This window comes from Notechis scutatus, chromosome 1, assembly GCF_049901735.1.
Source record: "Notechis scutatus isolate UNSWTSFEM ecotype Mainland chromosome 1, rNotScu1.2, whole genome shotgun sequence".
NCBI lineage: Eukaryota > Metazoa > Chordata > Lepidosauria > Squamata > Elapidae > Notechis > Notechis scutatus.
Window position 1 is genome coordinate 327,594,851 of NC_142009.1, and position 24,781 is coordinate 327,619,631.

General features: G+C 38.5%; 1 protein-coding gene across 9 annotated transcripts in view; it reads right to left on the minus strand.

Moving 5' to 3' along the window:
• The window catches only part of AP3D1 (adaptor related protein complex 3 subunit delta 1), a 61,599-nt gene that overhangs the window by 12,451 nt on the left and 24,367 nt on the right, over positions 1 to 24,781 (minus strand). For 5 of the 9 annotated variants that reach the window (XR_015746960.1, XM_087952641.1, XM_026681122.2 and 2 more), the window contains 20 exons: positions 24,467 to 24,574; positions 22,753 to 22,882; positions 21,231 to 21,370; positions 17,397 to 17,470; positions 14,641 to 14,690; positions 14,446 to 14,495; positions 13,529 to 13,577; positions 10,673 to 10,818; positions 10,175 to 10,323; positions 8,670 to 8,900; positions 8,282 to 8,513; positions 8,013 to 8,158; positions 7,639 to 7,780; positions 7,141 to 7,212; positions 6,906 to 6,981; positions 4,675 to 4,874; positions 3,744 to 3,817; positions 2,867 to 2,890; positions 1,587 to 1,788; positions 936 to 998 (listed from right to left, as the gene is read on the minus strand). Coding sequence is in view for 8 of the 9 variants with exons in the window: in XM_087952641.1 (XP_087808767.1) it covers positions 936 to 998; positions 1,587 to 1,788; positions 2,867 to 2,890; positions 3,744 to 3,817; positions 4,675 to 4,874; positions 6,906 to 6,981; positions 7,141 to 7,212; positions 7,639 to 7,780; positions 8,013 to 8,158; positions 8,282 to 8,513; positions 8,670 to 8,900; positions 10,175 to 10,323; positions 10,673 to 10,818; positions 13,529 to 13,577; positions 14,446 to 14,495; positions 14,641 to 14,690; positions 17,397 to 17,470; positions 21,231 to 21,370; positions 22,753 to 22,882; positions 24,467 to 24,574 (2,358 nt within the window). In the remaining variant the exon portion in view is untranslated. The remainder of the gene's footprint in view (positions 1 to 935; positions 999 to 1,586; positions 1,789 to 2,866; positions 2,891 to 3,743; positions 3,818 to 4,674; positions 4,875 to 6,905; positions 6,982 to 7,140; positions 7,213 to 7,638; positions 7,781 to 8,012; positions 8,159 to 8,281; positions 8,514 to 8,669; positions 8,901 to 10,174; positions 10,324 to 10,672; positions 10,819 to 13,528; positions 13,578 to 14,445; positions 14,496 to 14,640; positions 14,691 to 17,396; positions 17,471 to 21,230; positions 21,371 to 22,752; positions 22,883 to 24,466; positions 24,575 to 24,781) is intronic. The other 4 variants (XM_087952644.1, XM_087952643.1, XM_087952642.1 and 1 more) reach the window with 1 other exon arrangement.

The window sequence follows — 24,781 nt, forward strand, 5'->3', positions numbered from 1 at the left end:
TTTCCTTTGTTCCTGTTTATGTTAATACTTATACTTGTTATCTTGTACATGCTTGACAAATACATAAATAAATAAATAAATAATCATGGGGAACTCGATGGGTAGTAAAAAAAAGAAACTGGTAAGTTACATATAACCTGTGGGTTGTTCATCCTAGTTATAAGAATATCTTAATAGTTCTCAATTTGTAATCAATGGCCACAATTCCAACTATGAGCTCACAAAAAGATACTCTGTCTTATTATCTGGCCCACTTTTCTATCAACCTGGGTATCCTTAGGATAAAAGTCATCAGCACGTGCAAAGATGATTTCTCTCAGTTGTAATGAGTCTTGGAGAAAACAAGTGAACAGCAGAAAAAAAAACCTCCTCTCCCAACCTGTATATACATGCACTTCTGTATTTTAGGAAATGCGAAAAGCATCACCTGTCAAGGAAGTTAATAATGATGTAAAAGCACGGGAGGAATCACCATTTTTTTTTTTACTGCATATATTTATATAAAAACTATTTATAATAAATAAATACTGAACTTGCAGTTGTTGTTATGGGGAGGAGGAGGGGAGAGAGAAAGTAGAACCTCCCGCAGGAAATAGAATACTCCTTCCTAAAACAGATTATGCTTTCCAGAAGAATGTTTTTTTCTCAAGACCACAAGGGCGGGAAAAATCACTTCTCTGCACCCCCTGAGGTCATAACACTCAATACCACTGTTAATGCTAATGTTAATTTAACAGCATATTTAATTTGGATCCAAAATAGCAAGGGAAGGGAAGGATGCTATGAATCACCTTTTTGTGACATAATAAATTATTTACCCAGTTCACCTGGATTTTCTTTGCTAGAGCTCCCTTCTCTTCCCTGGAACCAATGTTTCTAGAGAAGGAGATATTTTTCAGAGGTTCTGCTGCACATTTTATAAAGGAGAGACTAACCTTTGCTTCCATGGCAGCGACAGGTGGTGGGGTATCAGAAAGCCACAGGTCCACATCTTGAGCCTGGAAAAACCACCCCAAAAGTATTATGGACAATTATTACAGGACAATTTCAAGCATTCAAAACACATCTTCTTCTATAGGGTTCCCACACTGCACTAGGCAGCATGTCATTTGCTTTGTTTGAGCTCAACAAGAGATACTCAGCAACTGTGATCCTGAATAAACATTATGTGTCCCATAATGTTTACAGGAATATTGTATTCCTTAATAATATGCTTAAAGCTACAGGTGCAAGAGTTGCCACCACCTGGCAGTTCTTGATTACCTACTGTGTTATATGCAAAAGAACTGCAAGATATAGTTATTTAAATCCCAGTCTAGAATTCCGGTTGTAACTGCAAATATACTATGTTTGTTCAGAAATATTTGCGCATCTTTATTATTTGCATTGTAAATATCTATAATAAATATATGCATAAATATTATAAACAGTATATATATAGGATTTTATTAAGTCAGAAACTTTGAAATAGGCTACATTTCACTGTTCCTTGTGGGCACCTATGCCTATCGAGAAGCTCTTAAAATCTTCATTGGACTTCTGCGATTGTAAAAAAATAATATGGCAGGCAGAAGCAACGAAATTACCTTTTTGTCATCTTCATCTGCTTTTCTTTCTCGCTCTTTTCTTTTTTCTTTCTCCCTCTCTTTCTCTTTGTGCTTCTTTTCCTTCTTTTTTGGCTTCTTGCTTTTCTTTTCAACCGGGGGGACTTGAGTTTCTTGAGGAGATTTAAGACTGTCGGCATTTCGATGCCTCTGCACGGGAAGTGCCTCACTGTCTGTTAAAGGCCTTAACAAAAAAGATGATAAGACCTTCAATGAAATTCCACCAAATGTCTCTCCCAGCTTCCAACAGCACTTCAGGGTCAGCAGAGAAGGTCAGAGTGAATTAGTTCCACTACATGTGATGAAATATAATTCAACACAATCTAAAGAGGATCACATGAAAGTAAGTGATGTTTATTGAACAAAATTGTTAGAATTCCATTTGTAAAATTCTTCAACATAAAAGCAAGCTTTTAAATTCCAGAGAGTGAAAACTGAGAAAATTTCATCTATCATTTTCCCAGATTGAAAAGGTGCAACATTTTCAATTCAGATCATTTTAAATATAGAGCTGTATGGTCTGAAAAAGAAAAACACGGCTTCTTTCCTGATTATTTTTGTAATCACATTCAGAAAGCTTGGAAATGATCCCTAATGCAAATATAGTAAATTTTTTATTTGCTCACTTTTTAACTTTTTCAGATCAAAATTACAATTTATTCATTCCCCCCTATCCCCGGCTTCCACATAGTCAGAATTTCTGCTATTGATGACAAATACAGAACTTCTGCAAAAAAAAAAATGTCAGCCTTTATTAAGCGGAAAAACAATTCAGAAAAGAAAATTATTGTCCACTTGAAATATATAATTTAGTCTTCTTGACAATTTTGCAAATTTGTTGTATTAATCTTGAAGCAATTGGAGATTCCTCCTTGGTACAAAACTTTAATCTTGAATCTCATTTTACAGGAAGTGGGTGGAGGAGTAGAGGAAAAGGAACAGCTCACACTGTAAAGCCCAACATTTTTCTCAATCAAATTACAATTTCTCAAATCTCTGCTAAAAGATTGGGAACATGTGTAAATGTAGTGGCAGGGTCACTATTCTTTTATTTAAATAAGATTGTTGATAGGATTCAGTGGTTATGCAACCAATCATCATAGACTGGCTATTTTATTCCAGAGAGTAAATGTAGATATTTAGTGCAAATTTAGAGATTTGGTGTTAAGTTTTCTGCATAAACAGCTGACATTTGCAATGTTGTGTTTTACAGTGTTGAACAGAAGCAGTTAGCCTTCTACGCTGTCAAAGAGGGAACTTACCTGCCAGAACTCCCTGAAATCAGACTGTGTATGAGAGACAGACAGACAGAAAGAAAAACAATATGACTACAGGATATGACAATTTCTGGGAATGGAAATAATCCAAAGGCAAAACAGAGAAATTCTATGAAATTCCAACAATGTCTTTCAGTGTTGAAAAACAAATAAGTTTTGCCTCCATTTGAAATTTAGGGAACTAATATAGTAAGATTCTGAAACTAATTGCTAATTAATAACTATTTGCCCTCTATTAGTTGAACTCCAAATCCCATCAAGATTAATGAGCATGGTTTAAAGCTGGGGACAGAAGAGATGCTGTTTAGAAACACCTGGAAAGTGCAGATTTCTCCATTCCTTCTCTAATGGCATAAGGAAGATCCAAGCCTGCAATTCTCTTTGGAAGATTCTTAATAGCAATAGCTATAGCACTTAGACTTATATACTACTTCACAGCCCTCTTTAAGCGGTTTACAGCCAGCATGTTGTCCCCAACAATCTGGGTCCTCATTTTACCAACCTCAGAAAGATGGATGGCTAACTTTGAGCTGGTCAGGATTGAACTCCTGGAAGTGGGCAAAGTCAGCTTGCAATACTGCATTCTAACCACTGTGCCATTACCAATCTTGAATTCCCTTAATGCATCTTTATATTCAGATCTCAGATGTATCAAGATAACATTCAAGTTGCCATTCTATAACTAAATTTGTAAAACCAGCTGTTTAGGAATCAAAGCCCAAGTCTTTAGCTTGTCTAATTTATGTAGAGTATCTGAGTATACCACGTTCAGTATTCAATAAATTCCACACTCGGTCACATTCAGCACTACATATTGGCATGAATCTTAGAGGGTTTTGCAAGAGCTAAGATTTGTACTCACTTATCTAAATCAATATCCAGTGCCTTGTAGGGATCATTTGGATCCTTGTCATCCTCATCACTGGGCAGAGCATTCTATGTAAGAGGCATAAGAGGCAGAAAATGAGTAAAAGGTATCCATTCTCAAGGAAAAAGTATTGTGATCTCTGTTTCTCAAGGGTGCTTTATATTTCTCCCGTTTATGGTGTCCTAAACCAATTAATCCCACTTCTATCATTCCCCCTCCCCCCTTGATCAAACAGTTTTGGTGACGAAAGCAACACTGGAAAAAGTATTTGTTGGCTGCAGTTCACATTTATTTCATTCTTTGGTGCGACTTACAGGGTACTATCTCTGAATGCCAGGAAGATAGCCTATTTTGTTGAAAAACAAACATCCATCTTCAAGCTGTGCCATCCTTGTAAAATATACCAAGAACAGGACAGCTTAATTTTGTATGACCTTGGGCCTCATTCAAAAGCTCTCTAACAGTGGTCAATCTGAATCTGTGGCAGATATTTTTCCCTGGAAAGAAGGGGATTGAGAAAGAGAGAACTAGCACCTGTAATTACTTGAGGCTGTGCTCCATCCATCATTTCTGTCAGGCCCTGCCCACCATTCGCAGAGCTAGGCCCAGATCTAGCAACTGGCTTAAGGGTCACACAATGGAACAGGAATGTGAATCAAAGTGCCCTTCATTTATTTATTTATAATCGGCCTTTATTATTTTTATAAATAACTCAAAGTGAGGAATATACATAATACTCCTTTCTCCTCCTATTTTCCTCACAACAATGACTTTTTGAGGCAGGTTGGGCTGAGTGGCAATAACTAGATCACAGTCAGTCATCCGGCTTTCATACCTAAGGAGGGACTAGAACTCACAGTCTCCCGGTTTCTAGCCTGGCAGATGGAAGTCTACAAAAAAAGGCTTAAAGCCCTGCGGCACTTACTTCTGGCATCTCCTCTGTGATAATATCCACGTGCTGGGCGGGCGCAATATCCTCATCGCTCTCTGTGTGCAGGGAATTGTGGCGACGGTGCTTGCCCCATTTTTCTTTCTTCTGCTTCTTTTTCTTCTTGTCTTTCTCCAGTTTCTGCTGGTGCCGTCGCTCCTCTTCCAGCTTCACGTACTGGTCAGATGCTGGTAAGCCTGATAAGGCCAGAGGAGAGAATGGAAGGGATTGGATGGAGGCCGGCTACTGAACGAAAGACAGCTTGCAAAGGAAAGCTTTCATTTTGATTAAGGTGCCGTCAAAACAACCCGATTTAAATTCCAAGAAAAAGTGACAAGCCTGAAGAAATTGTTAGCAAACTTTGCTAACAGATGATGCACAGATACATCACTGATCATCCCGTGTGAGAGAAGGGAAAATATTGAACCATATCATTTCTACCTGCTATCTTTATACATAAGAGAGTGTTTTTCAACCTGGGCCGCTTTAAGATGTGTGGACTTCAACTCCCAGAATTCCCCAGCCAGCAGGTTGAGAAACACTGACATAAGGTAACAGTGAGAAAAAGTTGAGATCTCTCACCTGTCACCTACCAGCATTCATTTCATAAAGTTATTTGAAATATTTCATTAAATAGAGTCATGAAATAGATTGTAACTTGGACATATTCAAACCTGCCTATTTTTCTTTTCCCAGTTTTCTTCTTTTTTTCTTTGCGTGTTGTGTCTTCTAGATTTTAAGGGTCTGATTGATAATTCTCATGTTAAGACCATAATGGACAGATCCTTTTACAGTCTTAAGTTGAAACAGTCACATGACTGAATCGATTTTATCATGGATAAAATCTTTTTATGGTGGTTGTTAAATAAACATTGCGGTCATTAAGCAAATCCATGATTTGACTGTCTACTATTGACCTCACCCCTTTCCTAAGAGGTCTGTAGGGGTCGTGCATAAGCACACCAACGTGCCTACCGACCCTGTCCTATTGTTTCTTTTATTTTTTTATTTTTCTTATATGTATCCATGTATTCCTAACTATGTTTTTACTTATACCTATTATCTTGTAAGCAATTGACAAACCAAATAAATAAAAAATAGATTTGCTGTTGGTGCATTTTTGCCAAAAAATGGAATTGCCAAGTTTCAGTAAAATCATTGTAATGTGGTCACAAGACCGTGAGATGCTGCAAATGGTCATAAATGCAGCCCAGCTCTGGTGGGGGAGGGAGGCGACTGTTGGAATTTCTAGCTCAGATTGTAAGTCCCCCTTTTCTGATTGGTGATAACTCTGAATGGACATTAAGAAGGAAGACTACCCGTACTGACTTTTTAAAAGTCGGCTAGAAAGTTTCTGACTAAAAAATTGACTGATTGAACTAACCAGTTAAATGTTGCAGTCCTTAAAAAGAACTGCTGCTTTGAATGTTATTGTTTGTCTCTATGTTGCACTCCATTTTTAAGGATTTCAGTTTACTGTATTATATTTTACAGGACTTTATATGCTTTTTAACCAAAGTACTTTTTAAAAAAAGTACTATTAATAAGAAACCAATATAGACCAGGTTCAGAAACTGCATGAATTGCCCTAACAACAATTCATACCTTGATCATTGAACGCTTGGATTACTGTAATACACCCTATATGGCTAGATTGTAGAAACAAATGCATATGTTATGCCAGGCATGACTATGCCCAAATTTATTTTGGCTATCCAGCCAGGTGGCCTTTTCCGTAGTGGCCCCTTTACTTGGGAAAGTGTTTCTTTCAGAAATACATGCAGTATCCATGCATTCTGTAAAATGGTTAACAATTGTTTATGCTAAAAATTGTTTATTAAAAATTGTTTAGGTCCTAAATCAAAGTCATAGACTTGGGGTGTATGTATCACATCTATACATGTGCATCTGTGTCAAGAAAGATAAATAGGCCCGGAAAGGGCATGAATGCTGGGAATTGGCTTTCCTGGAGAAACAGAGGGAACTCTGCTCAGTTTTCTGTCCTTCTCTTAGCAGCCAGAATTCTTTCTTTATTAACTATGCTCATGACCTGATTTTCAGATTCCTGTACCAGATTTTTTTGAACTTCTGAAAACTTTGGGGTTTCACCAAGCCTCCCAACATTTCATTATTTTTGAATGATGATTCCATAAACAATGTCCTTTAAATTTGACCAAGGAATATAGACTAAGCAAATGATGCTGAAATCTGCCATAAAATTCTCTTACCAGGAACTTTTAAAGGAACAGAGAGATCGATCTGAACCACAGGTATGTGCTCAACACCAGGGCTATCTTGGTACCTCTGCAGAAAGCAAAAAGAAGAGAAATTTAGTACTAATGTACAGACTCAGCAGTCTGACAGATGCATGCAAACACTTACATTAAAAAAACCCCCAATTATTACATAAGTATCACTAGCACTAAGTCACTATTTTTATTCCCCCAGATAAGCCTTGTTTACCTTTTGTGGAGATGGAGAACTTTTAATGTAGAAAGGATTGTTTGCCTGCTCCTGTTTCCTAACTTCTCGACGCTTTAAAAAAAAAAAGCAAACAAAAACATTCAGAAATAGGATTGCTGTGACTTGGGTTTCATTTATGAAAGGAAATTCAAAGGTATTTCTTTTCCCACTTGAATAAAAGCTAAGAATCCTGGATAAAAGTAGAAAAGTCACTTGCATTGTTAAAGAGCAGGTAAGGATTGAACAAGTTACAATTAGTCAGACAGCTTCAGTATTTCAATCAAAGGACCAGTACATTTTCCCATTAAAAAAAAGTGTTAAAATGACTAAAATTTTGTTAAATCATGAAATGTTGTGAGAACCTGGAAATCACACGTACAAAGTTCCTGGGGGTCCTTCAAGACAATTTTTTTTCCCAAAAAATGCAATGAACTTTGAAGCCTGCCTCCAGCCACCTTATGCACCCTGGAACTGCCCCTACCCATTCACCCAGCTTACCCTGGCCAGCTCCTCCTCATCCATTTCAGGCTGCCGTTGCTTTGAATGCCTTTGCTCTTCGTCATGGAATATGGTCCTTGGTTTTTCATCTTCAGAATCACTGTCTGAAGGTGGCTCATTGATCCAAGCATCGAGATCCAAACTATGAAAGAAATGAATCTCTGTTTCAGGTTATGGGAGAAGACGGCAGCCAATCTTTTAATTTTCATCCTGTTGTTAAAACAGAGGTTGCCAAGGACCCAACCCTACATAAACATAAATATAATCTCCTGGTTCTTCTAAGCACTATGGCTTATGAGATGGGCCAAGGCGACAGGCTATGGAGCTTGAGGCTTAATTTTATCATCCTACGGGGAAAAAGCAGAGCATCTCACCCTTCTGGGACTGGAACTTTCTTCTGAGCTTTAGGTGCTACAGGGTTAAGCTCCCCCGCAAATAAGGCAGTCACTTCTTCAGCCACAGGGACCTCTTTGATCTGAAGCTTCTGGATATATTTCATGAGCTGGAGGATGCAGGAAGCCTAAAGATCAACAGTGAATGAATGAATGATGCGTTCTTTCACTCCAAACCCAGCAAAATGCAAAGCTGAAAAGTCAATTTGGCAAAAAAAGAAAAGGAAACAAAAAAGGCAGATTTTTCTTACTCTCTCCTGGACTTCAAGATCGGCACTCTGCACAAACTGAGGCAGGCGGTCAATCATCATTTGGGTCGCCTCCTGGGCCACTTCCTTCTCACCAGCCTGTTCCTTTTGCTGGAGAATTGAGGCATAAAGCTTCACCATGTTTTGGACATAAACTGCTTGGATGTGGCCTGGAAGCGTGGTCACTTTAGGCCGCAGCATGGCTTCAAGGGTCTGCTGGGGTTCTTCAAGGTGTCTGAAGTGAAGAAGAAAGCTTAGGGAGTTTTTTTCTCCTCCTTGTCCAGGACAGGAAAAGGGGAGTCATAAGAAACGCTTCAGGCCTCAGCGACAAGAGAGAACTTGGCCTTCTGAAAACCCTTCCTTTTCAACCACTAGATTCCTGGGCACTTACTCTGAGAATTCTCCACATATCCAAGCTGCAGCGTACAGCACCTCACAGATTCCGTTCCTCTGCGTGTTGCTGGCCAGTAAGTGAGCATTGTCAAGAAGCATGGCCATCTGGGACACAGCAAATTTGCGGATGGCCTTCACTCGGATTGCCACGTCTAACATCTGCGAGGCAATGAGATGGCCGTGCCTTGTACCTTCCAGTCGTGTCAGCTCCACTAAGATGCTGATGTACCTGAAGCGGATAAGAAGAGGTACTGATGTGCAAGCAGAGAAACCAAGGGGAGACTATTATTATAAAGAGGAGGCCCTTCGGTAAATTTCATGCATGCTTCATGTACACTGCAATTTTCAATGATTCAAATGTTAATATCTCTATTATCCTTACAGCTTCTACACACACAAGTACTCTACTTAACCGCTTGTTAATTTCTTCCTCAGCTTGCTTTTGGTTTTCAAATTCTAGTTTCCAGCCTAGGTGCCCCTCCCCACATCATTATATGGCCATCGGTAGCTTCTGCTTTTTCTGTTCCTCTCTTTGTTTGTTCTGCCTAGCCTTTATCTGCTTGTATCAGAACGGCTCAAAAGTAATTAGCTATAGCTGCCTGCTCCAACTCTCCTGTTTCGGGTTATGTGAATTTCAGGGCTGCTCCAACAGCTATCTCCTCACAAAATCCTATTAGAACCATGGGGTACAACAAGTATTAGAGCAATGGGGGTACAACAAGCATTATTACTAATTTCTAATTTCACACAATGCTGAATTAGAAATAAAATTTGCTCAAGGGATGTGTGTGTAAGTGAATGTATGTATGTGTGTGTATGTGTGCGTACAGAAGCAGAGTGAGCAAATATGTACATTTGTATATGAGTAAACATTTTTCAACAACTTTTTTTACCAAAATCTATGTAGATTTGAAAAAGCAGAACCATTTAAATTCTTTGGGTGTTGTCTCTCTCTGCGTGTAAAACAAACAGCAGTTTTGTTTGAGGTTTGCTTATTGATTTTTTTTTAAAAATATAACTGTTAAAAACAGACTTTGCGGCTCTAATTACGAGGAAACCCAAAATAATCCAACATAAAGTGCACATTCTGAGGAAAGCAGCAGTTAAAGAAAGCAAAAAAGGTTGAGTAAAACTGATAGATATAAGGATGTGGGCTACATTTGGGAAGAAATGCTATCCATAAAAGAGAAACAGAAAAGAAGCAATAGGATATATAGTATGTGGTTTATTAGCTATTCATTGGTTCAAGAACCCTCCACACCACATCTCCTTTATGGGAATTTTGTTCATGTGTCCATGGGGTTGCTGCAATGGCTGGAATTTCAAAGCCTGGTTGTAAGTCCCTTGGTTCAGCACCGTCATAACTTTGAACAAATGGACACTAAGTGAGAATTACCTGTATTATGCAAGATTTAAACTTTACTTTGGAGGAAAACATTGTATAACCTTCTGAAATACTCCTGAGGCTATAAAGCAGGACCCAAGTATGTGATAAATACTGACCATTCAAAGTTGGTGATGTACTGGTAATTGGACTGGCTACATATATCAATGATTTTGGTTAGCAGCTCATCCCTGTAAGTTGTCCCTTCAGCTTTGTCCACATGGATCATCAGCTTTTTCACAATTTCCATCAAATTCTTCTTGGACACCTGTAGCAAGAGCCCAAACAAACAGAAACTCGGGCACCAGTTACCAAATGGTCTCTATACAGGACATGGGAAGATGCCTATTTGATGCAGCTTGGCAGAAAACCCATAGGATGTAGCAGTGAGCTACACCAGATACTTCATTCTGGAAACTTTTGACCCTCCCAGTTTCTTTGCTGTCTTGAAAGTGGCTTAGGGATACAACTGCTTAAACAAATAGTAAATGAATAAGCTATCTTAGATTCCCTTTTTTCCATCTCATTATTATCAAGACCGTATTAGTCACTCTAGTATCTAGGTTACTAGTTAGAAAAACAAATTAGCCAGGATGCACAGTAAGTATTAAACCTACCATTCCATATAGAAGATCCAAGGCTCGGAGGCGGATGGATTCATCTTTATCGTCCAAGCACTGGAGAATGAGATCCTTATGAGACTGTACTGATTTAGGATGTGTTTTCAAGATTTTGGACATTGCCAGCAATCCCAAATACTTCACTGATGTAAAGAAACAACGTACACACACACAAAAGAAAACACAATTCAGAAAAACCTCCTTGTAAGGGCCCTCTCCATTTTTGCAAGAACAACGTTCACACATGGTGATACATAGATCAAATTCCAGTAGTCTGAAGTTTTGTTCTGAAATAGAGGGTTACCTTTGCCAGTGTCTGTTGGATCTAGTGCATTTACTACACAAACAGAAGGAACATAAGCAATAAGACATTGGTCTTTATTGCTCTGACCAGTTCTGTATTTTCTATTTCTATTTCTAGACTTGCCAGCTAATACTACTTTGGAGATGTCAGGACTAAGGAGGCACATGCAATTGATTCTTTTCCTTCTTCTTCTTCCTCTTCTTCCCAAGTTCACCAATGGTATTAAAAGAGCACCATTTTGCATGTATTAATGGTAACAACAAAGAAAAAGAAAGTCCCCATTCTACCGTTGTCTCAAATTAAAATCCTCTAGAGAACAAAATTCTTTGAATTCCCAACCATCTTGTCTGCTAAAGATAACAAATTTGAAAAGCACCAGCTTGGGGAAGGTTAACATACTAGAAGCTGTTTTATAAAATGTGTCATTCTTAAATCAAATCAAAATTTATTTTCTCTTTCTTTCTTTCTTTCTTTCTTTCTTTCTTTCTTTCTTTCTTTCTTTCTTTCTTTCTTTCTTTCTTTCTTTCTTTCTTTCTTTCTTTCTTTCTTTCTTTCTTTCTTTCTTTCTTTCTTTCTTTTGATAAAACATTCTTTTTCTTCTCCTTTCTTATACATAAATACATACCTATCACTTTACTTCTTTGGGGGATAACACATCCAACTTTCACTTCCATTTAATAGATGTGGACAAAACACAGCCTTAGGCTATTTTGACGTCTTTTGATAAATTGCATTCTTTTTCATATGTTATCCACATTTTTCTAAAGCATAAGTACATTTCAAAATTCCCCATCCATTTTCCCATCTGTGGCAAACTTTCTGCTATACAAATGCATGTGCTTAGGTTTACGTGTAGCAGTTACTTCATGTTCCCTGTCAAACCTAAAAAATCTTGGTTTCTGATGCATTTTTTTTAGATCCATGCTCCTGGTTGCATTATACCAGCAATCGGACATGAATTAAATTTTACTTAAGTTCTCAGACAAACACATATCATCTGCATACTGGTGTTCATACATACACACATACATCCCAAACTAATACATCATTAACATCAATAAACATTCAATAAACTGAGCAACCAAAGAAACTTTACACATCTGTGATTTACTTCCTGCTCAGTGTTGAACCATTTACTAACCACTACACTATATATGTTTTACTATAATTATATACTGTACTTACTATATTCAGCAAAACATTCCATAATTTAAGCCTATTCATTTTAGCAAATGCTTTCTCTAAACTCAGAAGTGGCTGGGAGAGACTGAGCATCACCACAAGCAAAATGAATACATGTATATGTATATGTATATATATGTACAATATTCAGCTTTGTTCGGGTATTTTCCCACGTCATTATAGTTGTGCTTTTAAAGTTGTAGCAACATTTCGGCAGAATCTCATCTGCCATCATCAGGCTTCTGTATAGTATATACAGGCTTCTGTATAGTATATACAGCTTCTGTATAGTATATATAGGCTTCTGTATATACATCATACATGTATATCATCAAGCTTCTGTATAGTATATACAGGCTTCTGTATATACAGAAGCCTGATGATGGCAGATGAGATTCTGCCGAAACGTTGCTACAACTTTAATAGCATAACTATAATGACGTGGGAAAATACCGAACAAAGCTGAATACTACATATAAATACCCGCAAAGCTTAAGAAAACATATATATATATATACATACATATATATATATATATATATATATATATATATATATATATATATATATATATATATATATATATATATAAAGAAAACATATACATACATACATACATACATACATACATACATACATATATATATATATATATATATATATATATATATATATATATATTTTCTTAAGTTTTCGCGGTACTTACATGTATGGTATTCGGCTTGGTTCGGGTATTTTCCCACGTCATTGTAGTTGTTCTTTTAAAGTTGTAGCAACGTTTCAGCAGAATCTCATCTGCCATCATCAGGCTTCTGTATTGTGTCCGTCTGTGAGTCAGACTTTTACAGTGGTTTCAGATTTAAATTTGGGGCAGCCTATTGCTGTGCCAGAATGGTTTTTTTCTTCATCCTGATTGGTTGGGAGTCTTGGTCTGTGTTTATTGGTCTCGGAGTTTGCTGTGTTCTGCTTGATTGGTGTCTCTAATATCTTCTGTCTGTTTTTTGGCTCTTTTTGTATCTTGATTGGCTGGCAGCATTGTGTTGCTTTATTGGAGGCCTTTAGTGCAGCTTGGCTTCGGGTAAATGGACGGCTATCATTAGTTAGGAAGCTGGGTTTCATCTGGGTGCCTGGTTGGGATGTGTTTGAGCTGGAAGTATCAGGGGGGATCTGTTTGTGCCCAGGTGTTTGCCTGGCTTGTGGTGTGGAGATTTTTTTGTTTGTGAGTGCAATATATATATGCAATGTTTGTGAGTGCAAATATATATATATTCATTCATTTTAGCTATTTCAGTTTTAAAATACGGTGCCCTAGTTCCTTGGCCTTAATTACTACTACCTTCCAAGGTGGCAGCTTCTCCCATACTTACAGTTTTGGTCTGAGTCTTCTATCAGGATCCTCAGCTTCTGCACACAAAGCTGCAGAGACAGTATATATTTTATTAATCTCTTCTGCTGAGCCAAGGATTTTCCTCCTTCTGCACCTTAAGGCCTTCTATTCTTTATAAATGTCAGTAGTTCTTGCTAATAGTGGAATTAGTGGAAGACCATTCCATAACTCCTGGTGGAATATAGTAAGGGCACAGGGGGAAGAGAAGACCTGCTATAATCTCAACATGGATGGGCAGCCCAGTTCTTACTGAGGGCTCCATTTCCTGGGGGAGCTGCATGATAGGGCTACAGAAAGAAGATACGGCCATAATAATAGGAATCAATTTAGTCTCTGATCTGATCTGTATCTGATTAAGGCAGCAGGCTAGAAATCAGAAGACTGAAAGTTTTAGTCCACCTTAAGCATGAAAGCCAACTGGGTGACTTTGGGCCAATCCCTCTGCCTTCCTCCTTTACCAAAGCAACCTGGTACTTGGGATAGTGCTAGTATACACTGAATATGAAATTTCATTCAATTATCACAGTCAATATTTTTTGATGGTCTATCCTTTCATGAACATGCTATCTAACCTTGACATGGGACAGTGTTCTTGTTTTGGCTCCTAATTATTTTGTTTAGACAGCAGCCATACATGGAGAATCTTCCTACTGATCCCTCAAGAGTATATTCTGTGAGGACATCCCTATGTCCCACATATTGCTGGAATTACATTGCTAAGCTGGCCCATCTGCTCCTGAATTCTTTGGTGTGTGAGATACCAACATATAAAACAGGAAACATCTAGCTACCTGCACAGATCCCCTCTACATCCAATCTAGGTGTATAATTAAGATACCACAACATTCAAAGCCAACACAAAATAAGAGACAGACACCAAAAGCAAAAGCCTGTTACCTGGATGCTTGCACTGTGGTTGGGCATTCCCGAGGAAAGAGAAATTAACACTGTGAAAGAGTTAAGGATGCACATGTTTAATTTTCAGTCAACTTTTCCTGGAAAAAGCTAACTTTCAGACATATATTTATAAAGTATCTGCTTTTCTTTTTTACTATTTAGAAAATGTAATATACCTCAATGATACTTCCTTACCTGCTATCACTGTGTTCACGCACTCGTAGAGGAGTGACATGGCTGAAGTGCTGAGGAAAAAAGACAGACAAATGACTGAATTATGAAACACAGTTAGCCCCAGAAGAAGTTTCACCAGAAAGGTGACTGTTATGTACGGTTTCAATAATTTAAAGAACTAAGGTGTGTAAAACGTTGAAAAAAACAACTCATTATTGCTTCAGAGAGCCTTATTCATAGTCAGCCATAGTTTAGTCATCTCTTGTCTAGATTATTATAAAGTTTATGTGAGCTGCCCTTGAAAACCACTCAGAAGCTTCAGCTGGTCTAAAATGTGGCTCCACCAGCAGTCAAATGCATGCCATGATACTAACCATTACACAAGTTGCATTGGTTACCAATAGGCTTTCAGGTGCAATTCAGGGTGCTAGTTGTCAACTACAGGAAGTCCTCAACTTATGACCACAATTGAGCCCCTAATTTCCATTGTTGAGACACTTCTTAAATGAGTTTTGCCCCATTTTGACCTTTCTTGCCACAGTTGTTACGTGAATCACTGAGCTTCATAAGCTAGTAACATGGTTGTTAAGTGAATCTGGCTTCCCCATTGATTTTGCTTGTCAAATGGTTGCAAAAGGTGATCACGTGACCTTGGGACACAGCAATGGTCATAAATATGAACCAGTTGCCAAGCACCTGAATTTTGATCACATGATCATGGGGATGCTGCCAAGATTGTAAGCGTGAAAAATGGCTGTAAGTCACTTTTTTCGGTGCCATTGTAAACTTTGAATAGTCACTAAATGAATTGTTTTAAGTCGAGGTGTATAAAGCTGTATAAAGCTTATTTGAGGGTTCATCTTTCTCCTATTATGACTGCCCACTTGTAAGATCTGACAGAGTTTGCATGCTTTGAGTCATATCTATTAAGACAGCAGCCCCCAACCTTTTGGGCACCAGGGAGAGTTCTGTGGAGAGAGGTTTTTCTGCAGACCAGAGGGGGCGTGGTTTCCCATGCTGCCTGCATCCTGTGGATGGGGCTTCTGGCATGCCGTGGACTACTGCCAGTCCAAGGACCAGGAGTTGGGGACCCCCGTATTAAGGCATGTCATGATCTGATGAGTCTCGGGAGACAGGCCTTGGTTGTACCATCTGCTCTTTGGATCACCAATCCCCTCCTCCTCGCGGGGTCCAAACAGCCCTGATCCCACTCTTTTTTAGAAGAGCTGTTTCCCCAGGCCCACTGTGACTGGTTTTGCTACTGGGTCTGTTGTTGTCTATTCTGACAACTTTTCCTTTCTATGGCATCAATTGTTGCACTGGCTCTTTATGTTTTTCTATATCAGGGGTGTCAAAGTGGATTTCTTCAAGGGCTGGATCAGCATTGTAGTTCTCCTCTGAAGGCCGGCAGCAGGGGCACCAGGGAGGGATGGCAGTGGAGACGACGACAATGGATGCCTCCTGAAGCACCCTGCCGGCCAAAATGTTTTCTCCCTCCATGGCCTCCCGCAGCACTCTGCTGGCTGAAAATGGGCTGTGTGGCCTGTTTTCGGTCCATTTTCCGGCCTGTTTTTTTGGCCCATTTTCGGCCCAGTTTTGGCTGGCAGAGTGCTGCAGGAGGCCATGGAGGGTGAAAATGAGGCGTGCCCCCCCTCACATGCAGTCCGTTTTAGCCGCCAGAGGCACTGCAGGCTGGTCCCTTGATATTTCCAGGCTGGCCCCGCAGGCCAGATTTAAGCACCCTGCGGGCGTCATCTAGCCCGCAGGCCTTGAGTTTGACACCCCTGATCTATATCATCACTTCAAGTAATCTTGAGTGGGTATCCTATAGAACAAAATGATCCACGGACCGGTACCGGTCTGCGGCCCGGTGGTTGGGGACCCCTGCTATAGATGGGATAGAAGGACAGACAAATACAATTATGGAAAAGCAGAATCAACATTTGATATTTTGTTGCATGAACATTCTTCTGTATACAACATTCTTCTATATTTCATTTCTTTTGCAGAATGAAGGATTTAGAATAACTTTCTGCTTTGATTTGTTATAAATCAAAGACTGGAAAGAGTGGGAATGCCCATTTTGCTTCATTTCTTGGAAGCAGATTACTTTTAAAAATATGGATAGAGTTGCCATGAATTCTATTTAATTTAGAAAAGTGACTTTGTGGAAAAAAACAGGATTAAATGGACACTTCTTTCTTCCATCTAGTCTATAAGTAGTTCCAATGGCCTCATTTATCCCACTTGCAGTTTCCATGATCACATTTTGGGGATTTGGACTAGCTCCCTTTTACGGTCATTTGCAGTACCACACAGTCACATGACCACAATCATGAGCATTGTTTTGCTGATTTCCAGCATTTATTTCTGGTTTCCAACCAAAAACAGCCATTGCAGAAAACCAGTTCACTTAACGGCAAATAAGGATATAAAATTACAGTCATGCTTAACAACAGCCACAACTTACAACCATAATTCCAGGCTCAATTACAGTCATAAATTGAAGACTACCTGGACTACCTTCAAAGGGATAAAACAACATTCTTTTTGGTGCTGTCTGGGGAATCACGATTAAAAAATTGCATAATGGTGACAAATAAAAAAGACAGTCAAACCAATGCCAACACCCAGGATACCAATGACTAACCTTACCCAGAAGCACAAATAGTTTTATTGAATTATTTAATACTGACATTAAAATATATAGATGGCTGATTAGAGCCATCTCCCCCAGCCACCAAATGAAAAAAATCTGGAAGAATTATCTGACTTACCTATGTATTAGATTGGTCAGGGGTTCTATCAATTTCTTTCCTAGCCTGGGTTCCAAAGGGGTGAGAGCACCAAACTAAAAAAGAAAAGAAAGGGGATTACTTGGTAGTTGCCTCAGCATATTTGCTAATTCTGTAAACATGAGTAGACATACAGCAACAGACAAGAACCTGAACTGCTTCAGAAAACTACACTATTAGGTAAATTCAAACTGTCAATTAATGAACTGGCACAGTGCTTAAACCTAATCTTAGCCATAAAATATTTTGTTTGGTTGTGGCTCAGTGTGATATGCAAGCCTATGAATTGTTTAGTATAACTTATGTGTAGTATTGTGTGGGAACAACATCAATATGGGTCTTTCTGACAGTGATGAAAACCTACCAACCAGGGTTCAGTCCCGATAATTACAATCTTTCCACCATCAGTAGCAGGATTCCTCTCTATGCATTTGCTCAGAAAGAGAAGAGTTATATTACAGTCATCTCTTGCCTGTTGGCTTTTTACTGGTATCTGGTTGCATAGTGCAGAAAGGGAAGGCTGGATTTGATCTGATCAGCATACCTCTACTCTGTGGAGACCAGGGAGATACTTAGCAGGCTAAAAAATGTTTGGATTTAAAAACCATTTGTTGACCTTAAACAGTGATTGCAGAAAACAAAGGAGGATTCCAGAATTCTGCTAGATTATAAGAAAGGTCAGTCAATCTATTATCTTATTATTGTCAGAAATTACCCTGGAGAAGCCCACGACAAGGACGTATAAGCAAAAACCCATCCAACAAATGGCTCAGTAGCAACTGATAATCAGAGAGATACTTATATTCAAACACAGAAGTTCCATCTGGCTCTTAATGATTAATAAACAAATAATTGTTTATACTTCCCCCAAAATGCCTAGCACCCTTTCAAAGCCTTTAGTATAAATTATGCAGCAAATTTTATGAGAATTTTAGTCCTGAATTTAATGTCCTGTGACATTTTACTATATAGAGATCAAAAGGGAAAACATTATCTATATTACAGCTTTCTAAGTTAAAGACCATGTCTTAAAAAAAAAAGTGTGAGAGGGTATTTTTGCCTTAATCATCTCTGCCTCCTTCAGCCATTTTTAGAAATTAGGTACCCCAGACTTCTTAATCCTATCCTTCCAAACACATACACACACTGCAGAGAGTACAGCGTTGCAGACACCTTCATTTTTCCTATTCTACAATGGCCAAAGATAGGACTCCAGAACATTCACACTGGCAGCATGAAGGTCAACATCTATCATTTAAAAATTGTCTGCTTCATTCTCCCATGGGACACATATAGATAGAATATAGAACATAGAATAATAGAGCTGAAAGGAACCTTGGAGGTCTTCTAGTCCGACCTCCTGCTCAAGCAGGAGACCTATAATATTTCAGACAAATTGTTGTCCAGACTCTTTTTGAAAGCCTCCAGTGATAGAGCACGCACAACTTCTGAAGGCAAGCTTGGTTAATTGCTCTCATCGTTAGGAAATTTCTCCTTAGTTCGAGGTTGCTTCTCTCCTTGATTAGTTTCCAACCATTGTTTCTTGTCCTGTCTTTGGTGCTTGGGAAAATAATTTGACCACCTCATCTTTGTAGGAGCCCCGCAAATATTGGAACAGTACTATCATGTTACCCCTAGTCCTTTTCACTGGACCAGACATACTCAATTCCTGTAACCATTCTTTGTATGTTTTAGTCTTCAGCTCCCTAATAATTTTTGCTGCTCTTCTCTGTACTATTTCCAGTGTCTCAACATCTTTTTAATACTGTGGTGACCAGAATTGGATGCAGTATTCCAAGTGTGGTCTTACTAAGGTTTGTAAAGCAATACAGATATTTAACAATAACTTGTCTAAAAAGTCCTCCCTCCATGACAGTCATACCCATCACATTTATAGTTTTTATATTTCTATTACTGCATGCCACTTACAATTAAGTAAAGTGACAAACTTTTATAAAGACATTATAGCAAGGAATCTTTTAAGGGAGAGAGCTATTACTTATATGAGTTTATAGCAAACTAATTTTTACACTATTCCCTGAAATTTGTAAAACTACAAAAATGAAAGCTAAATTTCCTTTTCCTCCCTTAGCAGCAACTAGAAGAGTGGCAGAAATGTAAAGGAAATCTAAGAATATGAGAAAGAACTACAGTGAAGAGGCCATACCTTAAAGGTAAAAAATATTTATCTGGGTGCATAAAGCCCTGGCATCTGCAGTTACAGAAATCTTGGCTATAAGAGGCCCATGAAAAGCTACTGCCAGTCAAAGTAGATTAGGCTGAATATGCTTCAAAACCTTTTTGAAAAATAAGCTTCCAAACATGTGGGAGCATGCCTCTCTTTAAAGCAGCTGTATCTTTTTTTCAGCAGGCTATAGGATTTGACCATCCTGTAAGAATCACCACTTGCTTGCTCCAGCCTTGTCTGTGCTGGCTAATTGAACCAGCCACTTTGTGATTGACTCCACAGTTCAGGGAAGGGATCCTTGAATGTGGAATCTGCTACTTGCACATCATTGTTGGGAAAAAAAAACCACTTGACCCAGAAAAACTTTCAAATTATAGGAAGGTCTTAAATGTGTAAACTTTCTAGGGGTTATTTGTAGCTTCACCTCTCCCACTATGAAATTACCCAGCATGAGAAATCTTGGCCATTCCCTCTTGTCAGAAGTATGGTATCAAATATTCAGGAAAAGATTTTATCCTATGTAACTCACATGCTACGGAATGGGAGCATGTTCAGCTTCAATATTTAGGGCAACGATAACAAATTTATTTTCATTAAATTATTATTCTGCTTACTTTAAGGGCTAATTTTAATTGTATTGTTATTTCTTATTTTGCATTGTTATTGCTATAAGATTGTTTAAATCTTGGCATAAAGAGACGTGGGATAAAATTCAACAATAAATTAAATAAAATGAATTACATATGAATCCACAGTCAAGTTTTTAAGGTAGAAAAGAGTATGTTTCAGCAATCACACAGGTGCCAGGGAAGCTCTTTCTATTCAAGACACCAGATAGCAGCTGCCAGACCCAATTCTGTATTCCCCAGTAGCTGAGATACCTGTGTAGATTCTGGTATTGTGAAAGCATACAGGTAGTGCTCGATTTACAACCAGTCACGTAGTGACTGTACAAAGTTATGATACACCTACCTTGAGGCTATTTATCAAAGTTCTGACAGTCATCTCCCCCACGGTCATATGACCAAAGTTTAGGCACTCAGCAACATGGCCATTTGCAGCATGTTGGGGTCATATGACATCTTATGACAGCTTTGCTGAAAATCAGCATTTACTTCTGTTTTTTGACAATCTTTTCCCATAGCAAACCGTGGGTTCACTTACAACTGCCACAGAAAATATCATGACCTGTTTTGCAACCATCAACAGTTACAATGATGGGTAAACTCCATTATGGTCATAAGTCGAGGACTACCTGTATAGGATCAACAGACGGAAGTCCATGTATTACTGATTATGCAAACTCAATCCTATTTAATTCATAATTTTGTTTTTTGTAACCATGATTGCTTTTGGAAATAAGGATGGGAAGTTAAAAACAACCAGTAATGGAACTGCTGTCAAGCAGAATCTTTTTTGCTCATTCTTGTTTCCAATCTCATTTTTCTGTCTGCCTGGCAGATTTCAACTAGTGCTTGCCTGAAAACCAACAATTCCCCTCCAAAGCCTGCTGCTTTTCTCCACATCAGTCTGTGTCAGCTGCTACACCTCTGAAGTGACAGGGTTGTGTTTTTCACACCACATATACTGAGAAGAGATACCAGCTGCCAGGACCTGCTAATACTTGCCAATTTTATAATTTTAATGAGGACCCAGTTGTTAGTGGATGACGTCATCAGCTTAAAAAAGAGTGGAGCAAGAGAAAGATAATTCTTTGGATTGCGTCTGGCTAGCTCACATATAACATTCACAGCAGCTGATTGGACACCTGGAGGAAAAAAAAAGAGGGTGGAATATCTTAGTAAGAGGGGCTGTGAGGCTCATAAATAGCAACTAAGCAACACTTTTTTCCTTAGTTAATGTGCAAAATAATCCATGTAAAACAACTTAGAGGGATTTGGAAATAGAAAAGTCCATCCGATTCCTGCCCCACAAGAATGTTCCAATGACACACGAAAGGAGATTTCTAAGTATACAGTATCTGAAATACAAGCATGCTCACAAGATATAGTTGAAACTTGAAAAACATCTCCTCGTTCCCACTATGCTACTGTTTAAACTGGCAAAGAATTTAAGTTCTTTACCCTAATACAAATGGGAAGGATGAGTAGTGTTTTCACAGTCAACAAGGGCTTCGTGGCTACCAGGTGGGATCCATGCCGAGGTCCTGCATTTAGATCCAATTGCATACCCCAACCTTCCTATAAACTTGGTCTTCCAGTCGCACTGAACTATAACAGCCAGCATGCCCTAGACCAGGGGTGTCCAACCTTGGCAACTTTAAGACTTGTGGACTTCAACTCAGCAAAGCTGGCTGAGGAATTCTGGGAGTTGAAGTCCACAAGTCTTAAAGTTGCCAAGGTTGGACACCCCTACCCTAGACCTTGAGAGCACTAAGTTCGGGAAAATATGAGCTAGCTCCCACGCTGTAAGGACAGAGAGTAAAATAGGGAAGATGGTAACTAGGGGGATGGTAACACTGAGTTTTTGCCTAGAAAAAAGCATGGGGTGAATAGTATTAAGTTAGAAGGCAGAAAAGTAGAACATTAGGGGTGTTCTTGGTATAGAAAAAAGAACATTCCCCCCCCCAAGTCCAATAATAGACTGTTTTAAAGGAGCAGCAAATTCTGATCTGAGAGAAAAAAGGCATATCTACGTGTATTGTCTTCTCACATTCTAAATTTAATTAAAAAAAACACTTAATCCATATTCCCACATCAAAACTTTCTACCTGTCAAGGCCTATTTTGTCTATCACAGAGGTTCAGTGAGGGAAATGGGAACATAAGGTACAAAGCTGCTGTGGTATGTAACAGCTGTGCTAATCAGCATATTTAATTTAGCTCCAGCGATGCTGCTAATAAACTATTTTTGGGAAGCAAGATAAAGCTTTGAGAGCTTCATGAGTTAATCCGTCCCACATTTTCTTTTGCACTTCACACTCACCCTGTGCATATGCGTAAATAAATGGCGTGCAAAGCTGTTTATTTTGGTCCTAGAATGTCATAGCATCCCCAGTACAAAACTAAGGAATCTGGTATACAAGTAACATCTCTATTACTGCAAAAGACCTTATCCAGATTTATTTAAATGTACACCTTCTTCCCAGGTCAAGAGTCCCAAACTGCTTAGAATCTTCTGGATCACTAACCAGGATCTGGGTCTTCCAGTTTCTCCTTAAGGCGGGGGAATGCAGGCCGAAGGGATTCAGGATATTTCAAAAACACTTTATACATGATTAACACTGCCTTCTTTCTGATGTAAGGCTTTGTGTGAGACATCTGCAGAGAGAAAAAGCTTTTGACACATATTTTTGCAGCAATTAAACCAAGAGTCCTTCATTTAATCCTTCAGAAAACACTCCTAAAAATTCAGGGGGTTTCTTTCCTGTGGCAAGAAGGAAGAAGACATCCATTTCAATGTGATTTCAAGCCATGAAATTGGTCATGATGTTATCAAGGGGTAACATATACCTATTTATTATCAGTTAGATAGCCTATAATGAGAAGTTTATCACATCTAAAATCTGTGGATTTTCCTAGCTTTTAATAATCTTTGAGGTCTCACAGCCTGGGAGGAACAGCTTCTTAATTACGTTTGCAGCATATTAAGCCTCAGAATCTAACTCAATGCACCATACACAAGTGGAAGGCCTGTCTGACCATAGGTTTTAGCAAACAGGCCTTCTGAAAGTTGCTTTGGGGGTGGGGTGGGGGGCAGAATGAAAGGAGAAGAACACAATGCCACCCGTCAAAAGAACTAGTGACAACAGTTTGCTCTGGCTTTGGGACCAACAATTTGCTACACTAAGTCTGTATAAATAACTAAGTATGTATAACTGATAATTTTAAAGAATCCAAATGTAATATTTTTGCTAAGAAAGACATTTGAACAAAAAAGGTAATCTATTAAGAATTCCTGTTTGTAACTAAAATGGTAACACATTTAAATAAAACTATGTTTAATTAATGGATGTTAATTATTCTTCAAATAACATTTGAATAAAGTTTTTCAAGTTGCCTTGAACAAAAATCAAGTTGTGTCATCAGAAACTAAACTGGAGCCCCATTAGTAATTGAATTAATCCTATGAAATCTTGAAAATTTCCCATCCCTTCATTATATTTATTTACATCAGGGTTTCCCAAATCGTGGGGCATTTCTCCCTTAGGGAAATGTAGATAGAACGCAAGAGAGGTGTGAAGGACCTTTTTTATTTTTTATGTCTTTATTAAAAATAAAAGTTCCATTGTATCATTTTTATTGTTAATCTGTGTTCATTTCGATGTTTGGCTTTTTAGAGGAAGTGTGTACATTAAGGTTACACTAAAGGGAGCTGTAATGGCATAAAGTTTAGGAACCCCTGTTCTACAGGTTTAAAATTTAGATATCAAAGAATGGGAGAATTAAGCATCAGAAATCTATTTTCTTACCCTGCAATCTCAGTCAATCTCAAAATGCTCAATAGGTTTGGACTTGGTTAGTACTTGGACAGGAGAAAAACAGAAAATCCTAGGGCTAGGATCCATACTGGAAAGATTAAAAAAAAATCCCCAAATAATAATGTCTGTACTGTTACCAAAAAGCTCTACATACATACTGTTATAGTCACTAGGAGTCAAATTCAACTTAGGACATTTTAAAAATAAGTCAATAAGGATTTGTGACTGTAACCATTGTGTTTTTGCAACATTTCCCTGCATGTGACTGGACCACAAAATGCGTCTCCACTGCTCCTATAGTCAGCTGCTCTTGATATTCATTTACTTTGAAAACATTTCTTCCTCATTTGGAACTTCAAAGAGGGTTTGCTCAGAGTGAACAATGCAGGTAGTATGAATGGCCAGCCACTCTCCAGCTACTCACCAGAGTCATGATGTCATTTGCCAAATCTCTAGCAAGATCGGGAGTCACAAAACAGGACAAACCTGTTAGCGCAACTCCAGTATCATACTGATTGGGGCTACTCAGGTCCTAGAACAGTAAGGTAGAAAGGTGGGAGGAAGAGAGGGGGCAAGTGAACGAGAAAAAAAAATAGTATTTTTAAACTTTTGGAAGTCTGCTGCAGATTTACAATATTTACATTCAAAATTCATTGTCAATCACATACACTTTTGAAAATGTCTATCACTAAATGACTCACTCTCCAAAACATAACGTATCATCTACAAAAACTCTTTT